This window comes from Tupaia chinensis, unplaced genomic scaffold (assembly GCF_000334495.1).
Source record: "Tupaia chinensis unplaced genomic scaffold, TupChi_1.0 Scaffold000075_1, whole genome shotgun sequence".
NCBI classification, from domain to species: domain Eukaryota; kingdom Metazoa; phylum Chordata; class Mammalia; order Scandentia; family Tupaiidae; genus Tupaia; species Tupaia belangeri.
In genome coordinates, this window is record NW_006159535.1 from 259,559 (window position 1) to 283,507 (window position 23,949).

At 37.4% G+C, this 23,949-nt stretch overlaps 1 protein-coding gene and 1 pseudogene across 1 annotated transcript in view; one reads left to right on the top strand and one right to left on the bottom strand.

Annotated features, from left to right (window-relative positions):
* The window catches only part of KCNH5 (potassium voltage-gated channel subfamily H member 5), a 113,079-nt gene that overhangs the window by 46,251 nt on the left and 42,879 nt on the right, over nt 1-23,949 (bottom strand). The window contains exons 4-5 of the mRNA XM_027768333.1: nt 15,097-15,225; nt 531-646 (exon numbers count right to left, since the gene is read on the bottom strand). Of these exons, the coding sequence (XP_027624134.1) occupies nt 531-646; nt 15,097-15,225 (245 nt within the window). The remainder of the gene's footprint in view (nt 1-530; nt 647-15,096; nt 15,226-23,949) is intronic.
* Nucleotides 22,627-23,949, top strand: part of LOC102488031 (prostaglandin E synthase 3-like) — a 4,843-nt pseudogene continuing 3,520 nt past the window's right edge.

Below are 23,949 nucleotides of genomic sequence, written 5' to 3' on the forward strand. Positions count from 1 at the left end.
CTACCTTCCTTACTCATATTTTTCTTTAAGGTTCACTCATCCCAAGTACCACTTCACCCAAGTAACTACCCTGAACCCCAAGTGGGGGTAAATGTTCTTGCACGTGTTCTCCTACACCTTGTCACAGTGTTTTTCACAATCTGTGGTAAGCTTCCTCTGCTGGATCTTTAGCTCCTTAAAGACAGAGCCTATTTCTTCTTCATCTTTACATTATTTGAAGAGTGCCAAGCACACAGAGTAAATCATCCATAAGTGTTAGCTACATACATAAATGAGGAGTGAACAAAACTCCTGTCACATTTGCTCAAAGGAACCCTCACATTCTATAGGCATGTATGAACTACATTCCCATTTCAAAACTTTTGGAGAGAACAAAAAGACATAATGGGACTTTCCAGATTTCTGTAAGAGAAAAGTTAATTACCAATTAAGTATAAAGTATTCTGGCTATTACTATGATAGCTAGAAATAATTATTTTCAGTCTTTTTTTAAAACATACCAACACCATCATCGTTAGTCTCACACTTACTTCAGCTAATCTTGAGTGTTTGTGGACCACCTCTGTTTTATTCATTGGCGTGAGCTGCTGCAAAACACTTCGGCTATTTGTCAAAGCCCGTGTCAATCGGGCAAATTTTGTCCAACCTTAAAAGTAAGAAAAGAAGGTCTCAGTTTTTCAATGCATAATGAATAAAGAATCCAACAGTTTGCTAATATTCAAATGATTTCAGTAACCACATAACATCCAGAATGAGTGCAAAGTATCAATCTAAACCATTTTATTTCTACATAGACATCATCATATATTCAAAGAGTGGCTATAAAATAATCAGTGATTTTTATGCAGGACCTTGGATTTACTTGTATTTATTGTATAGTCCCTATAGCCAAGGTAGCTAGCTGTCCACAAAATTCTGTGCTGTGCCCTGTATCGTCCAGGTTTGTAACTGGGACATAGGTGCCCAACCAGGGGTCATTTCACAGCAGTCCTTGCATCTAGGTGTTTGCCAATGTCCGAATGTAAAGAGAAGTACTGTGTTTCATTTTCATACCACAACTAAAGAAGCAACTGTGATTCTTCTATACTTTCTCCTGCCTTGACCAGCTGGATGCAAATGACAACAAAGCTACTAGAGATGGCAAAGCTACTCACCACATGGAAGAAAGCCATATGCTGCGAGGGTCACTACCTTGGACTGCTATATGAGCAAGGAATATGCTCCTGTTGTGTTAGACCACTAATATTTGGGGATTTATGTGTTATAGCAGCTTGTATTACTCTAATAAAACCAGAACCACAGTGTATTATTGCAGATATTACACATAAGAAAATAAAACCCAATTTAAAAAGATCTCACATTTCATATCACATTTCCACCTTCCTTGAAACACAGCAAAATGTTTCTCTTGAATTAACAACTGCAAGGATATGCAAAATATATGTCTGAAATACCTGGAATTCTTAATAACGTTTTCTAAAAGAGCAGTAATTTTTAGGAGAAAAGAATGTGAATTTAGTGGGAAAGAAATTTTTTCTAGAGGCCTCAAATTACTATTATTAAAATCATTCAATTCAAGGAAATGTCAATAAAATAGGAACAAATAGAATAAAACCAGTAATATTCTGGTTCTGTCTCAATTACCCTTTCTCTAGTTATCTCTTCAAAAGTTCTGAACCATTAAGGATTTCATTAAAACTATTTGATAACTTTTACAGTATTATCCTTCATAGAATATCTGCCAACAACTCTTTAAACAATGAGTAACTCCTGATGGACTATAGAAATGACTAACAACAATGACAAAATTTCAGATGATATGACAAAAACCGAAGGAAGAAATCCTGGGCATACATCAGCCTAAAATCTGTGAAACCACATGAGTAGGTGAAATCACACTTTACTACTCTTTCTTCAAGCTAATTCTGCTTTCATTTCAGCTTTATATTGCCCCATCAATTCAGCTCCTCCATGTATTCAATAATTGCATTGGAAAAGAAGTGAAGTGGTACCATGTAATGAAAATCCTTATTTCTTCATTAATGGACCTCTTCCTAGTGACTAGTACAAACAAATGTTGGATTTTTAGGAATTGTAGGCAACCCCAAAGCACGCCCTGTACAACATGCTGGAGAAACAAAGAGGTACCAGATTTGCTACTACTTCTCTAAAAACTCAGTATCTCTACCACCAATCTACATTTCCTTCTAAGCACCAAACCTAAGCGTCTAATTAGTCACTGGCCACCTCTTATTAAGATGTTCTACAGGTATCTGATACTCAACATGTACAAATTTGATCTCAGCACCATCTTCTCCCTCATCCCCAACCCTGCATCATTCATGTAGTTCTAGTCTTGGCGAATGGCCCCATGATACTTCTAATTGCCCAAAATATTCACTCTACATCTTTCTTCTGTCACTTTCTCATATACTCTACATCTCACCCTTACTAAAACCAATAGCAAATTAAATGAATAAATTAAAAACTAAAATTAAATCTACTGGGAATTCTTCGTATTCCCTGTGATGTTGCATGTTTCTATGAATCACATGGTACAATCATTCTGTCAGCCTGGAATACCTCTTTCCTTCACCCATATGTCTGAACAATACTCACTGGTAACTTCAGAAACAGTTCAAGTATTACCTCTTTCTGGAAGCTCCTTTGATCTACCCATAAGAGAAAGATACTCTCCTCTATACATTCAACACAGGATACATAACCACACATGGCCCTAACAACACTGATGCATGCTGATGAACATATCAGACACTTGCTAAACTATTGTTTATCTCTCCATACTCAGCACTTGATACAGGGTTAGGCATAAAATAAGCCATAAATAAATTAATTAAATTGTATTTGTAACTTTAAGGCAAAGATCTAAAAATAAGCCCCATTTTGTTTTATCATCAACGAGTTTTGGGTTAGTTTGGCTTTATTGGGTAAGAGTGGTGAGGATGTCTCCAAGTGATGGCCATTATACTACCACAGTTACATTAAATTATTATCTGGTGATCATTTTCCTATCTTACATCAATTGAATATTATAGCTGAAATGACTACTTCTAGAAACTTTCAAGGCAATCTTTTATTTACAGAAGGTTTCTATTTCTGAGGTGGATAATGTTGTGCCTCTTTTAATCTAACTCACACATCTGAGTTAGGTCAAAAGAAAAGCCCACAGAACGGGCAGGTGGCATGGTGGCTAAGACACTGGACTCCCACAAGCGGCTTCCTTTCTCACTTTCCCTCTCTCTCTTTCTATCTTTCTCTGGTGAGCACACATGTCCTATAGCAAATTTTTCAAATAACAATACTGATAATGAATAAAATTGAATAAATTTTTTAAAGAAGAGAAAAAGCCATTTTTATTCCTTGTGTTCAATAAGGTTTATTCAGAAATATTTTTGAAAGAAATAAAAGAAGATATTGAAGGAATCAATTAAATTATACTTGGAATTATACAAATCATCATGATAGGCCCATGCAGTGAAGCAAACGTGTGAGGAGGCAGACTACAACAATAAAGCTTTTTGTCATCCTCCAGTTTTCTAAGCATTCTGAACACAAACTGTGCTTCTGAATGAGGAAGCATTAGTTCCTCATTTAAATATCCCAAAAAGTTTGTCTAACTATGCCCATCTTATTTTATATGTAAAGTCAGTATGGTAAAGGAATATTTCATCCCCGTGGTTTACCTTATTTTAGTTTCCTAAAGGAAGAAAAAGTTTTTTAAAAACATTGAAAATAAAGCATACGCATCTTTTCTGGGGCTGGCAGGTGATGTGGTAGTGAAGGGCACTGGACTCCCACATGGCCAACCACGGATCGAGTCTCAGACCTGACTGACGGCTTGCTTTCTCACTTTTTCTCACTCACTCTGTGCCTCTCTGGTCAAATTTTAAAAATAAATAAATAAATAAATAAATCTACCCAGAAAAGCATATGCATCTTTTTCCATGGATAAAAATAGGATTGTCACTGATTAAATGATAGAAAGACACTGAAAAATAAGTGTGATATTACCCTTTAATACAGATGGAAAAGGTTTACTTCATGATATGACTTTAAGGTGCCAGATTTTCTTTTGTTTTTAATTTTTATTATAATTGCTGTTATTGTTGTTTAATTTAAAATAGGGCACATGTGCTCACCAGAAAGACACAGAAAGAAAGAAATTGAGAAAGCAAGCTGCCAAATCTGGGACTCAAACCACAGTCATCTTATTTTATATGTAAAGTCAGTATGGTAAAGGAATATTTCATCCCCGTGGTTTACCTTATTTTAGTTTCCTAAAGGAAGAAAAAGTTTTTTAAAAACATTGAAAATAAAGCATACGCATCTTTTCTGGGGCTGGCAGGTGATGTGGTAGTGAAGGGCACTGGACTCCCACATGGCCAACCACGGATCGAGTCTCAGACCTGACTGACGGCTTGCTTTCTCACTTTTTCTCACTCACTCTGTGCCTCTCTGGTCAAATTTTAAAAATAAATAAATAAATAAATAAATCTACCCAGAAAAGCATATGCATCTTTTTCCATGGATAAAAATAGGATTGTCACTGATTAAATGATAGAAAGACACTGAAAAATAAGTGTGATATTACCCTTTAATACAGATGGAAAAGGTTTACTTCATGATATGACTTTAAGGTGCCAGATTTTCTTTTGTTTTTAATTTTTATTATAATTGCTGTTATTGTTGTTTAATTTAAAATAGGGCACATGTGCTCACCAGAAAGACACAGAAAGAAAGAAATTGAGAAAGCAAGCTGCCAAATCTGGGACTCAAACCACAGTCAGCCATTTGGGAGTCTAGCACCTCAACCACCTGTCCATCTGCTAGCCCTGCAGATTTTCCTCTTTCTATCCCTAGTTGTTATCATATCTCTTGCTATTGTTCATCTCTCCATACTCAGTCATGGGGATACTGGCACGATTGGCACATATGGGTACTAGAAACATTTTCATTGAATGAATAAATGAGAAAATGAGTTTAAAAGAACTAAACAGAAATAAACACATTTGCACTAGGTTATTAAAATTAAACTATAAACTTATTAAAAATAAACTATAAAGTTATGCTCTCAACAAGTGTCAGCATAACTCGTAACATGAAGGGAAGGGAAGGCTTTGGGTTGGAGAAGGTAGACACAAGATGGGAGTGGAGGTCAGAGAGGGAATGCTGGAAGTGTTAAGGATCATAATTCTTCTTCAGCAAGAAAACTGGGGAGCTCTAGCAGAAAAGGAAGGTGGTGGCCAGTGTTGAACTGACTTGAACACTATAGAAGAAATAAATTTAAGAGGAAATACTTTAAAAAAATTCATTCTTTCACAGAAATTAAAACCAAGAGCAATTGTCAAATTAAGAGATTATTTATGCATTTTTTTATCAAAAGGCCCTCGAAGAAGGAGAACCAATGCAAACTCAAGGAAAGTTATTTTTCCACATTTAAGCCAATGGGAGCACTCAAAGATGAGCTCTCTGAGCCCCTCAATAATCCTTCTATGTCTCTAATTAAAGGCCTTCTCAACAGCTCCTAGTTTTAAACAGTTAATATCTTTCTCGAGATCCCTGTATCACCTCTCCTCAGTCTCAGCACATACTCTTGCCAAATATTCTATGGAAAAGAAAAAAAGAAGTCACAGTAAATACAACACCCTTCACACAGTAAATACAACAGCTTTCACACAATAAATACAACAGCTTTCATCTAGACCAACCCACAATGGCACTTGGTTCCTGCCTGCACCTCAGTCAATTTAACATTTGTTCCTTTTCCATACATATGTTCCACTCATGCACACTGAAATACTTTCTGGATTTTCATGAACACTAAAAAGGTTACATTGAGGGCCAGGCTATGACATGGTAGTTAAGGCAGCTGAAGCCTACATGGAGGACAGCACGTTTTGACTCCCAGACTCAGCAGCTTGAGAAATAAGCTGTCACATGTGCATGTGTGCCCAAAATACTGAAAGGAGAAAGAGATGGAGAAAGGACTGTGGAATGACCATTCCCCGTAGGGGATGATTTCTCACTTCCTCATTTGCTCACTTTCTTTCTCTCTCTGGTGAGCACACATACCCTCTAGCAAAACTAAATGAAGAAAAGGCTACATTGAATTTCCTCATGCCTATCTCGTTGTGCTCTTGCACACATCTGGAATTACCTACACTCTTAGCTGCATTAGCTAATTTGATCTCTCACCAACTCTTCATGTACACTCAAACTTTGAAAAAATTGAGCAGCCACACTGTCTAGGTCAGAGAAAAAAAGATGTATCAGCAGTTCTAACTTTTCCCAGTGATACATTTACTGATCTCACCTTTACAGAGACCTAACTGTTGTGACTGATTATTCAGCATAGTTTGCTGACGTTACTTAGATGTGGTCGATATGGGGTAATGTGAACAGACAGCTGAATATGAAGAGCCTAAATCTTTGCTCTGGAAGTTGTTCATGGCATTCTGAGAACATTTGTTCTCCTAAAAGCTCAGGATGCCAACTCCTTCTTAATAAAACATTAGTTTAGCTCTATTGGGTTGCAATTAACCTCTTTGTCATGGACTGCCTAATCTTAAAAATAAAAGGAAGTTGCAGAGGCAGTTAAATCAATCTAGTAGACTGCAACACAAGATTCTAATCTATAAGAAAAACGCTTAGGTAAACAATTATACTCTTGGCCAGAGAGACTACATGGTATAATTACTCATATTTCATCTGTTGTTTCCTCTCTGAAGAAAACCATTGGCTTCCCACAAGGAGATGGTTGCTATTTTCACTGTTATTTTCATTCTATGGGAATTTTTTGTTTCAATTATTGGCAAGAAGGTGCCATCACTATTTGGCACAGGATATTGCACACTGTAATTATCTTGGCAGTTTCAGAGTTTGTTTGAAAATACTGTACAGCATAAATGGGCAGAGATGTGGGCCATCTCTTTTAGGACACGTATGGATAATCAGCAGAATGTATTTCTTGGCTGTAATTTTCCCCTTTTTATTATGATAAATAATGTATCAGGTACCACTGACTGATTATCTGAACAACAGTTCCAAGACCTCATGATTAGAAGCAAAAGATAACAAGGAACTTGAATTATTATCAGTATATTGCTTTGATGCAAACAGTACAATTCTGTCAGAATGTGAATTCTAGCAACTATGTCTAGGTTTTTTTAGGGAAAAGAAGAACAGGGCATGAAGGTGCCAAATCCCAGAAGTTCCCAGTGGTTCAAGTAAGGCAGGATGGCACAATAAAGAGTCTATTTATTGAGATTTGAAATCAGTCAGGATCATCAACAGGAAAGTGAACTTAGCAAACATAATTTTCAGAATTATAGGTGTGAGCAATAATCAATATAAAGTTCCTGACACCTCTCGACTACTCCCTCAAAGCCTATTTCCTTCCCCTTTAATGTTTTTTGTTACCAATGAATGGTATGATTCAATGGCATTGTTGACATCACCCAGTGCCATTCAATTTCCCGGCAGAAGTCAATGCAGACCCAGTCATGGTTGCACATGCTGCCTGCTGCCATTTGGTAAGTGAAGGCCACATGGGAGACTCGGGTTTGATTCTCAGTCTACCCTAAGAAAGCTAAACATAGTGTTGTACACCTGTCATCTCAACTTTTTAAAAGGTGAAAACAAGAATATTTACTCGTAGCAAGGCCCTATCTAAAAACACCATGGGCACATGCATACACGTGTGCACGCACACACATGAGCACACAGTTAATTCAGAATAAAATTTTAGTGGTCAGAATTCTTTATCAGGAAGAGTTGTACTCATATTAGTTGGCTGACATCATATTTATTCAATTATTTCAGCCATGTCTGTGTTTCCTGGTTAAAAATAGAAGTAGGGAATTTATGTCAATTTCAATCAATTTTGGCAAATCCTCAAAGGACTTAGATTCTTGCTCCAATCACTGGGCCCTTTTCACATGAAGAAAATAAAAAGCCCTTCCTCTGGGATTTCATTCTGGTTTTGCCAATGTGTAGATTCACTTGTCCGTTCTGAATCTTAAAACCCTCTTTTCTTTATACTGGGCAGAACTTTTATCAGGATTTCTTTAAAATTTTGAGAACACCCTCTATGTACTCTTATGCAAACATCCTCAACTCCCTCGTTGTACTTGAGTTCCTCAGTTCTTATTTTTACTCATTTGATCAAGACCCAACCCTGAGTAAATCCTACTTTTCACCTACTTCTACCTCTACATCCCCTGTGACTAAACATACTGAGTAGAATAAAACACAGAATCATGCCCAGAAATTGTAGTGGAATTCACAACCACTAATTCCCCATGGACCTTCACACAATGCTACTGTATTTCCCTTGTCCACTCACTGTTCCCCTCTCTTAAATAACCAGTTCATACCCAGTTCTCGCCTAATACTTCTAACACCTCCTCACATCCTTCATAATCCTTACTCTCAGTAGATAACCATGTTTTAAATTGTACTGAGAAAATAGGAGCAATCAGAAGAAAGCTTCCAATATATATTTATTTGTTTGTTTCCCCATTAGAATGTGAGAGGAGGCACAGTGTATCTCCAGGACCTAGCACAGTGCTTATACCATGATGTGTACTCAATCAGCATTTTTAGTTAAAAAAAAAAATACATTTAAGATAAAGGGAATTAAATATTTCTATATTTTTTGGTTAACTTTTTACATTTTTTATTACTCTTAGTTTTTTTTTAAACCTTAAATCATTAAGGATTAAAGATTTCTTAAAGCCATTTCATAAAATGGCTCATGTTAAGTTATTCCCAAGACTGAATGAAGAATAAGTCTACTCTCTCCAATTCCAATGTTCTAGATATAAATCCTTTTGATAGGATGGTGTTACCATAAAATCACCTCTGTTATTCCCCAACTGTTCCATGGCCTTCTTTACTGGACTTAAAAAGATGAATGATTTATTATTACACCAAGGCTTCAAAACATACTTTCTTATATTCCTAGCTTCATGGATATAGTAGGATGGTGACTTAATGATATAAATATTTTATCTCTATTGAATTTTTCATATTAAATTTATAACTCACATGAATAATAGAAAGTAACTCACATATACCATTCATAGGTACATTATACAATGCTCTCTCAGTAATCCATTGTGTATTTGGAAGATGAGGAGCAGATTCAAAATAAAAGCCTATTTAAAATAAGCTCTTCCTCAGCCCAGCAGGTGACATGGTAATTAGGGTGCTGAGTTCCACAGAGTTGACTGCAGTTCAAGTCCCAGACCCAAAGATTTGAAAGTCACACCAGCTGCATGTGCATGCCTACCCAAAATCCCAAGAGGAGAGTAGATTGTGGTGAGGCTACTCCCCCTGGGGAATGATTTTTCACTTTCTTTCTCTGTCTCTGTTTTCTCTGGTGAGTGCATGCATGCTATGGCAAAAACCTTTAAAAATAAAAATGAAAACTAAAAAGCTCTTCCTCTACAAATTCTAGTACTGGTAAGATGTTTATTCTTCTAATTCTTTTCATAATAGGGTCTGATTTTCCCTATAAATTCCAAGTTACGTGCCTATTGAATCCACTGTCCAAAAATCAAGTGGTCTGTGTTGTCTGGAGCATATTCAAATATCTTCTTTTTTGTAAAAATGAATTATTTACTCAAAAGAGACTGTACCCGGGACCAGCAGTTAGCGTAATGGCTATGTCGCTGGACTCCCACGTAGTCAACCGTGGTTCGCGTCCCGGACCTGGTGGCTTAAACTCACGCCGGGCTCATGTGCGTGCGTGCCCAAGATCCCAAGAGGAGAATGGAAGAGAAGGGATTGTGGCATGGCCATTTCCTCTGGGGGGTGATTTCTCGCTTTCTATCTCTCTGTCTCTGTCTGTCTGTCTGGTGAGTGCATGCGCCCTATAGCAAAAACCTCTCCAACAAAAAAAAAAGAAACTGAAAAAAAAAAAAAAAGGACTGTACCTTACAAAGAACTTTATGATTCTAATGTAAAGATGCAGATAAATGGAAAGGCATTAACTTCAAGAATAAAAGTCAGACCTTCCATATCGGCATCCTTTTCTTAACCTCATTGTAAAATGCTGCCAACTTTCAGTTTCCTTAAATAGATAAGTAGTTACTGACACTGCCAGTAAGGTGCAGCAGCCAAAACTACAAGAAAGTACAGTACTTGTCTTGGCCAACATTAGCTGTGCCATGAAATTGAAATCACTTACAGTAAATGAGAGAAAACAATACACATCTAATGCAAACACCAATATAAATATTTTCAGGGGTAAACACTATGACATAAAGTCTTTTTATTCAGTTTGGTCATCACTCATATGTAAAGGTAAGACAAAATTCATTTGGAGAATATATTCAGTGACAAATGATATACCAGTCATTTCACTTTTAGTTTAAAATATATCACTTTAAAACAGAATCCCGTTAGCTGTAGGTTTGTTTGTTTTTCAGTTTCAAAGGTTATTATTTGACAGGCTTATAACACTTGGGATGGAGGAATCAGCATCATACAGAAACCTACCTAGTAAAGTTTTAGGTGACCAGTAACTTTATCAATCAGGTCTGCTGTCCCTGATTGATAAAGTTAGTTTCTAGGGTAGTTGTGAGACCCTAGGACAATCTGAGTATGTACAACATCTTGAATTAAACTCACGATAAGTCCTAGCATTTTCACACAGGTCAATAATTCAATCCCAGTGTCTTCATCAGGCGCTTCGACCACCACTTTGAGCTGGGCACAGTATTTCCACTGAGCACCTCAAGATTTCTCCTTTGAATTTGCTTGTAGGCAGAAACAGCAGCATGGGAGCACTGGGCAGCCACTTTTCCTTTTCCCAAATTCATTTGGAGAATATATTCAGTGACAAATGATATACCAGTCATTTCACTTTTAGTTTAAAATATATCACTTTAAAACAGAATCCCGTTAGCTGTAGGTTTGTTTGTTTTTCAGTTTCAAAGGTTATTATTTGACAGGCTTATAACACTTGGGATGGAGGAATCAGCATCATACAGAAACCTACCTAGTAAAGTTTTAGGTGACCAGTAACTTTATCAATCAGGTCTGCTGTCCCTGATTGATAAAGTTAGTTTCTAGGGTAGTTGTGAGACCCTAGGACAATCTGAGTATGTACAACATCTTGAATTAAACTCACGATAAGTCCTAGCATTTTCACACAGGTCAATAATTCAATCCCAGTGTCTTCATCAGGCGCTTCGACCACCACTTTGAGCTGGGCACAGTATTTCCACTGAGCACCTCAAGATTTCTCCTTTGAATTTGCTTGTAGGCAGAAACAGCAGCATGGGAGCACTGGGCAGCCACTTTTCCTTTTCCCATTTTTAAGTCATTTCGAACAACAAGAATCACCTTATATTCTCCACTCTCACTTGTTGAGCTTTTGGGGCGCATCAAAAAGCATACTCAAAAGCCCTAACCCAGACACACACCACAGCAACTGCAGCAACCAAGCCGAGTGTGCCAGGTTGAGTCAAACATTCCATATCCAAGGATCTGGAGAGCATCTGCTCACACTTGCCCTTCCAGTTCTTCTCTTTTCAGCTGTACATTTATTTAATTTCCTTACCCAATTGAGAAGCCCTCCCTCCATTTCAGTTTGCTGAGATTTTATCACAAATGGGTATTGAATTTCATAAAATTCTTTATGCCAACTAATATGATCATAGGATTTTTCTTCATTAGCCTATTGATAAAGTGGATTATAGCAATTGGTTTTTAAGTGTTGAACCAGCCTTGCATATGTGGAATAAATCCTTCTTGGTTGCCATATGAAATTATTTTTATACATTACTAGATTTAATTTTTGTTGAGGATTTTTTACCTCTATATTCATTAAACATATTGGTCTGCAGCTTCCTGTTCTTATAATGTCTTTTTCTGGTTTTGGTATTGCTGACCTCACTGAAAAGGTAGGAAAGTTCCTTCTGCTTCTACTTTCTGGAACAGACTTAGAGAACTAGTATTTCTTCCCGAAGTGTTTGGTAGAATTTCCCAATGAAACCATCTGCACCTTATGTTCTTGCTTCTGGAAAATTGTTAATTATTAATTAAGTTTTTTAGTAGATATAGGATAATTGAGGTTATCTATTTTCTTTGTGCACTTTTCAGTATTTTATGTATTTCAACGAATTGGCCCATTTCATCTAAGTTCTCAGTGGTGGCTACAGTGATGTTCTTAGTATTCCTTCACTATGCTTTAATTTAGTCCATAGGACTAATTCATGTTCCCACTCTTTTTTATTGGTTACCCTGACTGGAGGTTTTAATTTAATGAACTGTTCAAAGTACCAGGTTTGGGTTTTGGTCATTTCCACGGATATTGTTTTGTTTTCTATTTCATTGATTTTTGCTCTCAGATCTATTATTTCTTGTCTTCAGCTTGCTTTGGTGTAAATTGCTCTTCTTTATCTAGTTTCCTAAGTTCAGAACATAGGTTATTGATTTTATATCGTTCTTCTTTTCTAATATATATGCACTTAATGTTATATATTTCTCTCTAAACACTGTTTTTGCTATATCCCACAGATTTAATAAATTATATTTTCATTTTCATTTAGTTCAAAATCTTTCTAATTTTTTTATGGCTTCTCCTTGATCCATGGGCTATGTAGAAATGTGTTACTTTCCAAATATTTGGGGATTTTCCAGATATGTTTTTGTTATTAATTTCTAGTTTAATTCCACTGTGGCCTAATAACATACTTTTTAAGATTTCTGTTATTTTAAACTTGTCAGTGTGTGTTTTATGGTCCAAAATGTGTTTATACGGTGAATAGTCTACACGAGGTTGAGAAAATATATAAACTCTGGCTATTGGACGGAGCACTGTGAATTTTAAAAACAAACAAGTGAGCATTAAACCAAAGTATTATCAAACTATTCTCTCTTTATTTTTTTTCCCCCTTTGGAGAGGTGTTTTTTGCTATAGGGCATGTGCACTCACCAGAAAGACAGAGCGAGACAGAGATACAGAAAGTGAGAAATCCCGCCCCCCCCGCACCCCGCGGGAACCCCTTCTCCTCCATTCTGCTTTCAGGATCTTGGGCACGCACACATAGGCACCCGGTGAGTTTAAGCCACTGGGTCCGGGACTCGAACCGTGGTCAACTACATGGCAGTCCGGTGACGTAGCCATTATGCTATCTGCTGTTTCCGTCTTTTTGTTTCTTAAATGTATTTATACTTATCCTAAATTTCCTGGACATTAGGTCTATGTAACTGCAGAGGAACAGATAATGTGGATCCAAAAATTGAATACTTCATTCTACCTTCAAAGAGATGATTTAATGCATACACATTTTCAGAAACATTTACAAATGAGTTGTTCTATGTCATGCTTTGACTGGTTTACATATTATAAATTTTTTCCTTTCATAATTTGATGCCAGCTATAAACTGAGCAGATATTATATTCATTCATGTGAATTTATGTACAAGAAATAAGCCTAATGTGATTTTTTTCTATAATTATGATTACACTTAGATTAAAGCATCTGTGCCAATTTTTTAAAAGGTAAGAAAAGTCAGAATTTGCCAAATGCAAAGAGAAAGCATTTCATTTTATATCTCCTAAGAGATTATTAAAAATAACATTGTACAAAAACTATTTGTAAGGGTACTTGAAGTGCCTCATTTATATGACACCAGTTTCTCATTTAAACATAATTGAGAGAATAAATTGGGAGTAAATTACATGGAAAAAGAGGTATAAGCATACGCCACTGACTATTGGTTTCTATACCAGTCTCTAGATATTATTACAGTCAGTATGTTTTCATTTAGGAGACTTGCATTTTGCTAGTCACTCTGTTGATGACAAAACTGTTTTTTACATAATATAGCAACATCTACATATGGGAACATATAACTGAATAAATAAAAATGAAAAGTTACCTTAAAAAGTCACCTGACAAAATCCTAGTCAACACAATAAATTTTAATCAATTTATCAACTGAGTTCCAGTCGGACATCACCCAAACTAGCCCAAAGGCTGTTGCACTTTCTTGGTTCTAAAGCTTACCGTGGTACAGTGTGTTGAAACTCACTCTCAATTAACAACACTCTATGACATTTCTTCTTTATGTCTTATCTCAATTATCCTATTACAATTTAAGTTAACCAGCTATTATTTCAAATTTGAGTAGTCATGCTATTTCTACTCAAACAACATGATTGAAGGAAACTGATTCTGGACAATTATTTGTATGAATATGTAGTGAAAGAAGGATCACTCAGTAAAATTGCGTTTTTCTGTCTGACCAATGGAGTTTACTAAAATAATGACAGTAGCAAGATCTTTTTTTTTTTTTTTTTTTTGAGAGGTTTTTGCTATTGGGTGCATGCGCTCGCCAGAATGACAGAGAGAGACAGAGAGACAGAAAACGAGAAATCGCCCCCCCCAGGGGGGATGGCCATGCTGCAATCTCTTCTCTTCCATTCTCCTCTTGGGATCTTGGGCACGCACGCACATGCACTCGGTGTGAGTTTAAGCCACCAGGTCTGGGATTTGAACTGCAGTCGACTACATGGGAGTCCAGCGACATAGTCATTACTCCAACTGCTAGTCCCAACAGCAGCAAGATCTTAAAGTAAAAGCCTACTTCTTAAGTGTAGTAATTCTTTAAAAAATTACCTTTTGTTGAATCATCCTCTATTGGCTGTTTGAACAGTGTAATATCCTTGAAAGTGCACAGGAACAAGACCACCTTCTCATGTTCATTTCTTATAGGTGCAATTTGCATATAGAACCAAACAGGGGTTCCTGTAACAGAGAGAAAGGAAGATAGAGTGTCACATAGCCACAGCAATGGTTTGGCCTTCTGCCTTCCCTCTTCCCCCCCGGGGGGATGGCCATGCTGCAATCTCTTCTCTTCCATTCTCCTCTTGGGATCTTGGGCACGCACGCACATGCACTCGGTGTGAGTTTAAGCCACCAGGTCTGGGATTTGAACTGCAGTCGACTACATGGGAGTCCAGCGACATAGTCATTACTCCAACTGCTAGTCCCAACAGCAGCAAGATCTTAAAGTAAAAGCCTACTTCTTAAGTGTAGTAATTCTTTAAAAAATTACCTTTTGTTGAATCATCCTCTATTGGCTGTTTGAACAGTGTAATATCCTTGAAAGTGCACAGGAACAAGACCACCTTCTCATGTTCATTTCTTATAGGTGCAATTTGCATATAGAACCAAACAGGGGTTCCTGTAACAGAGAGAAAGGAAGATAGAGTGTCACATAGCCACAGCAATGGTTTGGCCTTCTGCCTTCCCTCTTCCTTTAGCTGCCAGCTGCTATACCAGGAATCAGCACCAGAATAACAGTATTTTAGTTGCTGTAAAAATCAAGATACCTTTAAGTTTGCATCAAGTACCAGTTGTTCAAATTTAATAAACATAACTTTTAACCCAAAAGATTGAAATTTGGATGTAAAGCACAGGGTGTCATTTCATAATTCACAATGCAGGAAAACAAAAGAAGTCTTGCTAGGTAAGTAATGCTAGTGTCACCTTGAGGTACAAGTCCCTAAACCAGTGCTGCTCTCACCACATTCTCTGACAGATTCCCTAGGTGTAATCAGTCCCACATGCTTCTCTCATCTTGTCACTTTGACAAGTGTTTCCAATTAACTGCAACAACAATATCTGATGCTTTGATAAATATTCCTATTGGAGGAACATCTGAAATGGTATTTCTATGCCAAGGTTCATTCACTGGTCAGACAGACTTATAGAACTCTGTGGTTTTGATTACAATCCCCACATCAGAGAGAGAGGGTGTCAGCAACACTTGATGCCTGCTATGCAGAAAGCTTTACCTGAAACCTTTAAGGCAATCTTGAAGTTAAAAAAAAATAAAAAGCAAAATCATGTCCCCGGTCCTTGAGAATCTCAGGCATCTTCATGAGCTACTGCTTCCTTCCTCCCTTACTCAAAGAATGAGACTGGATGGATTCTTTCACCACGTTATTCAAAGAGTATATACTGTAGAGACTAGAAGTAAGATTTCAAAGCAAAGTTTAGGATTTGGGCAAGTCAGGAATTGGCATATGTCAAGTACTAAAGATGTGAAGGCACAAGCAATGCTTGCCTTCAAAAAAATTAGTGTCTATTAAGTGATAGAACACTAAGGATGATTACATCAGAATCATAAAGACACATTTTCCATCATATTTTCTCCAAGCCATAGTGCAGTAAATCCTGTCAAATATGCTATCCTTAAAGACATAAAGACTTTCATCAAGTTTAGGATTTGGGGAGTGAAGTGTTCAGCTATTAAAACCTACAAGTGAGAGGCAACAGCCTCTAAGTGGCTTCCAGTAAAAATCAAATAAGAACCAACTTTACACCTGCGGCCAAAGAAAAAGGCAACTAATGCCACCACAAATTGGCCATTTGAGAAGATGAGGTGACTTAACTACCAGGCTTAAGAAGTCATAAAGTTAGAAGAGACGTCTATAGAAATATTTAGTTCAGACAACGAGGTCCTTTGCGATCCCAAGAGGCCTATGAAAGGACAAGCCTCTTACCAAAATGATTACAGGGTGAGTAGACACCTGAAAACAATCACATCATCTCCCAGAGAAACTCGTTCTTTATTTTCTCTTTCTTATTTTATACAAGGTATCCAGGAACTGTGAGTGACAGGCATTTTATAAATCACCAGATTTACACGTTAGTGAATACATGGCCTATGAGCGTTCCAACACAGTGAGCTGGAGGCAGAAGGGTCATAAACAAAGAGAAAAGGGCACTGAAAAATAAATCTTTTCTGTTAGAAATCTAAACAGAAAGAGATGATGCTACATTTCGTGCCTTACTATGAAAATAACAACTTCTCAAATTCTGGCATAGAGTCAGGGCTATCTTTAAAACTTTCAGGTAGATTTTGTTCAAATGTTCAAGCCACAGAGCCAGACTTCTCTAAGCAGGCTGAGTATTTGCAAAGTAGCTGGTGAAACAGCCTTCAGATTCTGGATTTGGGGCCCAGGGGTCTGGGAGGTTTAGGAAAAGAAAGCTGTAGCTATTAGAAACTCAGAGCAATGTCCAAGGATTGATTACTTGGGGTAATTCTGGCTGCCATAGTTCTGCCTTTGTATAAACAAACAAACCAAAAAAAAAAAAAGTCATTTAAAATCATCATTCTTCAGCTACTATTTCTTTTCCCATGGTGGAAGCAGCTCCCTGCTACTCAAAGCATGGGCTCCAAAGATAGACACTGCAGGGCCAGCATAGTGGTTAAGGCACTGGACTCCCACATGGCAGACCATAGTTCTAGTCTTGGACCTGGAGGCTTGAAACAAACCAGGCTCTGGTGGTCTGTGTGCCCAAAACTCTGAGAGGAGAAAGAATTGCATCGATTTCTCACTTTCTGTTTCTCGTCTCTCCGTCAGGTGCCCTATAGCAAAAATCTGTCTTAAAAAAAAAAAAAATAGACACTGCAAACTCAGATACCACTCATGATACATATCAAATCAGACACCTCAATCCCTCAGTTACAAAAATGGTATTTAACTTCACTAATTAATGGAAATGTTGAGAGGACTTAGCATTAAGGTATACTCAAAACAGTTTTCTAAAGACACACAAACTTGTCTAACATTTTTAAGAGTTACAAGAATATATTTTTTTCAGTTGATATTCAAAAGCTTTCAGCTATTTATAAGCTTTTGTTTGTTTTTTTTTGGTTTTTTTGTTTTCTTTTTTTTTGTTTGTTTTTTGGTTTTTGGTTTTTTTGCCATAGGGCTTGAGACAGAGGGAAAGTGAGAAATCACCCCCCTAGAAGGGATAGCATTCTCCATTCTCCTCTCAGTATTCTGGGCACACATACACACACACACACACACACAACCACTGAGTCTGGAACCCATATTGCAGTTGGTCATGTGAGAGTCTAACACCTTAAACATGACTCCACCTGCTGGCCCCTCAAGCTGCTTTTAAATAGTAGAACCGCACTGTAATGCATGGATAATTAATATCTATTATTCACATTAAAACAAAAAAATAAATAAATAAAATAAAACCCAAAGCAGATACTGCACAGAAAGGACACACAAAGTCTAATCTATAGTGCCAGTGGGTCTGTCTTCTCCTGGCAGTAAGCAGATATCTACACATATACAGAAAAGAACCCAACAGGCCTGAACAAAGACCAGATAATAATTTCTTTCCATTAACATAAAGCAAAATATCTATCTGACCCACCCTGGAAAGAGACTTATGTAAGCATAACATTCAAGTAATTACTAACATGATTTAAGATAAACAAACAAAACAGAAATTATACTAAATTATTTTTTAGAAACTCAAAAATTATATAAATTAGTGGCTTTGATACTTTAAACTCAGGCAAAGATTTATTTATTTTATTCAAGTGTCAAAATGTCCTTTGTAACATGAAATATTTTCAAATTATTCACACATATCTAAGTCATTCAAGGGACAATGAACCTATCTTAAAGTGAAGGAGTTTTGCCAATGGATTTTCCATTATCAATATGTGATTAAACCTGATAAAAAAAGACCCAAACAGCACCTTCAGCCTGCTACCAATGGATTTTCCATTATCAATATGTGATTAGACCTGATAAAAGAAGACCCGAACAGCACCTTCACCCTGCTGTTCTCTTGTAGATGACAGAGCTGATTCTTCAAAATGGCTTGTTTTCTAGATAAAAAGCCAACTGATAGGACCAGCAGATGGTCAATTGGTTGCATTTCTGGACTCCCACACTGTCAACCATTGATCGAGTCCTGGACCCAGTGGCTTAAAACTCACGCCGGCCATGTGTGCATACATGCCCCAAATCCCGAGAAGTGACTAAAGGAGAAGAGGTTGTGGTATGGCCATCCCCCTTTGGGGGTGATTTCTCACTGTCTGTCTCTTTGTCTCACTCTGTCTCTCTGGCGAATGCATGCACCATATAGCAAAAAATCTCCCTCAAAAAAAAAAAATAAAGCCAGCTGACAAACTGACATTTAGCTGTGACTTTAAACAGAAATAGCTGTCTTGATTTGATTCTAAAATGAAAGATGATGATAAAAACATTCCTAGGTAAAATTAAAGACACTAAAGACAAATGTTTCCATTATCAAGTGTGCTGCTCTGAAGAGATGCCTATAGTTACTGGTATTCCTTTGCTAGACAAATAATTAAAATAAAAAAAATCTCATTTTGATTCCAAATATTCCATAGAGAGTAAATGTTTAAGAAAATGGAGAAGATAAATTATGCTGCATAAGATCAGCAGACACTGAACACAGAACACGTTTCCTGTTGAAGTTAGGCTCTTTCCCAAACTTAGAATTCAGTAACCATCGGTCTCCCCTGAAGGTAATAATGGTCTTTACTTTCATTTGCCACTAACACTAGATGAATTTACCAATCTTTTGAAGCAATCATTCATTCCAAAGAAGGAAAGAGAAGACAATTGGGAAAGAAGCAGAAAGAGAAGTAAAAGGCCAGGCAAAGAAATCAAATTTAAAAGGAAATTAACTGTTGAACATACTCATTCATTTTCTACTTAGTTGGCTTTTTTCCTCCAAACTCTCTTGGAGAGTCTATATCTTTATGATATAAAGACCAATATGATTATATAATGGACAACTGACCACACACAAATCTCATTATGGATAACACCTCACAACAGTCAATACAAATCTACCAGATGTGAATAGCCTATTCTCAAAGAAATGGCTACTTTCACTCCAAAGAAACAACCTAGTAAAGGCATTTTAGAAAAGAGTCACATTGAGAAGCTATCACATTACCTATGTCTGTATGGAAAATCAATGGCACATACCCAGGGTTGCCAATCACCTTTTTTTCCAATCATAAGAAGAAATTAATGAACTTCTCTGTCATTAATTGTCATGAAACTATAGGATCTTTATCATGAGTATTCATACAAAATATTTGCCTACTAAAACAAAGTCACATTTAGAGATAATCTCAAAGTGAGAGAAAATATTTACAAGCCATATATCCAAAAAGGTCAATACTCAAAATACATAAGGAACCATGGGACCAGCAGTTAGCATAATGGCTATGTCGCTGAACTCCCGTGTAGACGACCGCAGTTCAAGTCCTGGAACCGATGGCTTAAACTCATGCCAGGCACATGTGCGTGCGTGCCTAAGATCCCGAGAGCAGAATGGAGGAAAAGAGATTGCGGTGTGGCCATCCCCCCTAGTGGGTGATTTCTCACTTTCTGTCTCTCTGTCTCTCTCTGTCTTTCTGGCGAGCACACGCGTCCTATAGCAAAAACCTCTCTCATATATATATATATGGAACCTATACTACAACTTTACAGGGACAAAGATGCATACCTGAGACATTGTAAATGCAATTCTAGATCACTGCAATAAAGTGAACATTGCAATGAAGGCATACAAACTTTTGGTTTCCTACTATACATAAAGTCCAAAAATATACAATATATACATACCTAAATTTAAAAATGCTTTATTGAAAAAAAAAAAAAACTATGCATCTTCTGAGCCTTTGGCAAGTCATAATCTTTATGCCTGCTAACTGGTCAGGGTGATAGTTGCTGAAAGTTGGGATAGCAATTTCTTAAAATAAGATACCTACAACGTTTGCCTCATTAATGGACTCTTTCATGAAAGATCTCTCTGTGCCATGCGATGCTGTTCAATAGCATTTTATCCAGATTAGAACTTTCACAACTGGAGTAAGTCCTCTCAAACCTTGCCTCTGCTTTATCAACTGAGTCTAAGTAATATTCTAAATCTTAGTTGTCATTTCAACAGTGATCACAGCATCTTTACCAGGAGTAGATTCCAACTCAATAAAGTCCTTGCTTTGTTCATCCATAAAAAGCAACTTCTCATTTTTTAAAGTTTCATATTGAAATTGTAGCAATTCAGTTACATCTTCAGACTCCACTACTAAGCCTAGTCCTCTTGCTATTTCTACCACATCTGCAGTCATTTTCTTCAATAAAGTCCTGAACTCCTCAAAGTCATCCTTGAAGACTGGAATCAACTTCCAAATTTATGTTTATGTTACTATTTTAATCTCCTCCCATTAATCATGAATAATCTTAATCTAAAACAGTGAATTCTTTCCATAAGATTTTCCATTTGCTTTGCCCAGATTCATCAGAAGAATCATTATCTATGGCAGCTATAGCCTTATAAAATGAATTTCTCTCTCTCAAGTTAATTCTTTCCCCACCCCATGACAGAGAGAGACAGGCACCACCAATAGAATCACCACACCATCATCCATCCATTCTCAGCCAACCCCAGATCATAAGCAAACACATGCCTGATGTACCCCGGCTTGTTTCCAGATGCAAACCCAGAATGTTCCCATGTGGTCAATCTCAAAGAGTGTTCCATTACTGCTAAACCATCATCCAACCCTTGAAATGTGTTTCTTAAATAATAAGACTTAAAAGTCAAAATTACTCCTTGATCTATGGGTTGCAGAATGGGTGTTCTGTTACAGCTATAAAAACAGTATTAATCTCCCGTACATTTCCCTAAGAGTTCTTAGATGATTGGATGCATTTTCAGTGTACCGTAAAACTTTGAAATAAATTTATTATTTTACTGCATTGTAGGTACCAAGAGTGGGCTTAAAATATTCAGTAAACCATGCTAGAGCAGATATGTCATCATTCAGGCTAAGTTTTTCCATTTATAAAGCACAGGCGGAGTAGATTGAGCATAATTCTTAAGGACCCTAGGATTTTTATTATGATAAATGAGTATTGCACTCAGCTTAAAATTCCCAGCTACATTAACATCTAAAAAGAGAGTCAGCCTACCTTTTGAAGCATTGACTTCTACTCTCTTACTATGAGTATCCTAAATAGCATCTTGGAATATAAAGCTTTTCATCTACATTGAAAACCTGTTGTTTAGTGCAGCCATCTTTATCAATTATCTTAGCTAGAGTTTCTTGATAACTTGCTGCAGCTTCTACATCAGGACTTGCTGTTTCACATTGCACTTTTATATCATGGAAATAACTTCTTTTCTTAAATCTCATGAATTAACCTCTTCTAACTTAGCTGTTTTTCAGCAGATTCCTCATCTCTTTCATCTTTCATAAAACTGAACTAGGGCCTTGTTCTAGATTAGGTTTCAGTTTAGGGAATGTGGTGGCTGGTTTGATCTTATATCCAGACCACTAAAACTTTCTCCATATCAGCAGTAAGGCTATTTCACATCCTTATCCCTCATGTGTTTACTGGGACAGCACTTTTCATTTCTTTCAAACATTTTCTTTTGTATTTACAGGTTTGTTAACTGTTTGGCACAAGAGACCTAGCTTTCAGCCTACCTCACTTGACATGCTTTCCTCACTAAAATTAAACATGTCTATCTTTTGATTTAAAGTGAAAGATGAGTATCTCTTTCTTCCACTTGAATAGTTACCGGCCATTGTAGGATTATCCATTGGCTTAATTTCAATATTATTGTGTCTCAAGGAATAAGGAGACCCAAGAAGAGGAATAGAGGTGAACAAATAGCTAAGTAGAGCAGCAGAACACATGTATTTTTTTTTTCTATAGGACACATACACTCACCAGAGTCAGAGAGAGGAAAGTGAAAATCACCCTTCAAGTGGATGGGTATGCCACAATCCCTTCTTCTCCATTCTCCTCTCAGAATTTTCAGCATATATGCACATGTACCTAGGATAATTTTCAAGCTACTGGGTCTGAGACTCGAACCACAGTGAACCATGTGGAAGTCCAGCACCTTAACTACCACACTACCTGGGGAACCCACACACGCAACATTTATTAAGTTTGCCATGTTATATAGGTGCATTTGTGTCACCCTGCAACAATTACAATATCAGAGATTATTATTCATAGATCCCCCTAACAGACGTAATAATAAAAATAGTAGGGACCAGCAGTTGGTGTAATGGCTATGTCGCTGGACTCCCATGTAGTCGACTGTGGTTTGAGTCTCAGACCTGGCGGCTTAAACTCATGCCGGGTACGTCCCTCCCAAGAGGAGAATGGAGGAGAAGGGATCCCGGTGTGGCCATCCCGCCAGAAGAGGTGGGGTGGGGGTGAATTCTCCCTTTCTGTCTCTCCGTCTCTCTGGCGAGCGCACGCACCCTATAGCAAAAGCCTCTCCCGAAAAAAAATAATAGTAATAATCTCAAAGTTGCAAATTGTGAAGATGGCTCACCACCCCTCACTAGCACGCACATTCATTCTCCGTCCTCACGCCCCTTTTCCTACACTTTCCTCTTCTCTCTGACCTGAGGAGCCCTTCTCTCCACACGGTGCACTGTGGGGAACCAGGTCAAACCCTCGGCTGCCTCGGTCACCTGAGGGGAGCGAGCAGAGGCCGGGACCGGGCACAAAACGCTAGAGTCGCCACCGCAGGATAGTGGACTTCCCAGCTGCCACCACCAGAGAGGCCCGCCCACCCGTCCCCCTGTCGCGTTCATAACGAGGCCTGCTTTTGCAAAGTAGTATGATAGAAGGGACTAAGATATCATCATTGAATTTTGTGTTGAAGACAGTAAAGATGTTAATGTAAATTTTGAAAAATCCAAACTTACATTCAGTTGTCTTGGAGGAAATGATAATTTTAAACATTTAAATGAAATTGATCTTTTCCACTGTATTGATCCAAATGATTCCAAGCATAAAAGAACGAATAGATCAATTTTATGTTGTTTACAGAAAGGAGAATCTGGACAGTCATGGCCAAGGTTAACAAAAGAAAGGGCGAAGCTTAATTGGCTTAGTGTGGATTTGAATCATTGGAAAGACTGGGAAGACGATTCAGATGAAGACATGTCTAATTTTGATCATTTCTCTGAGAGGATGAACACCATGGGTGGTGATAAGGATGTAGATTTAAGATTTACCAGAAGTAGATGGAGCAGATGATGATTCACAAGACAGTGATGATGAGAAAATGC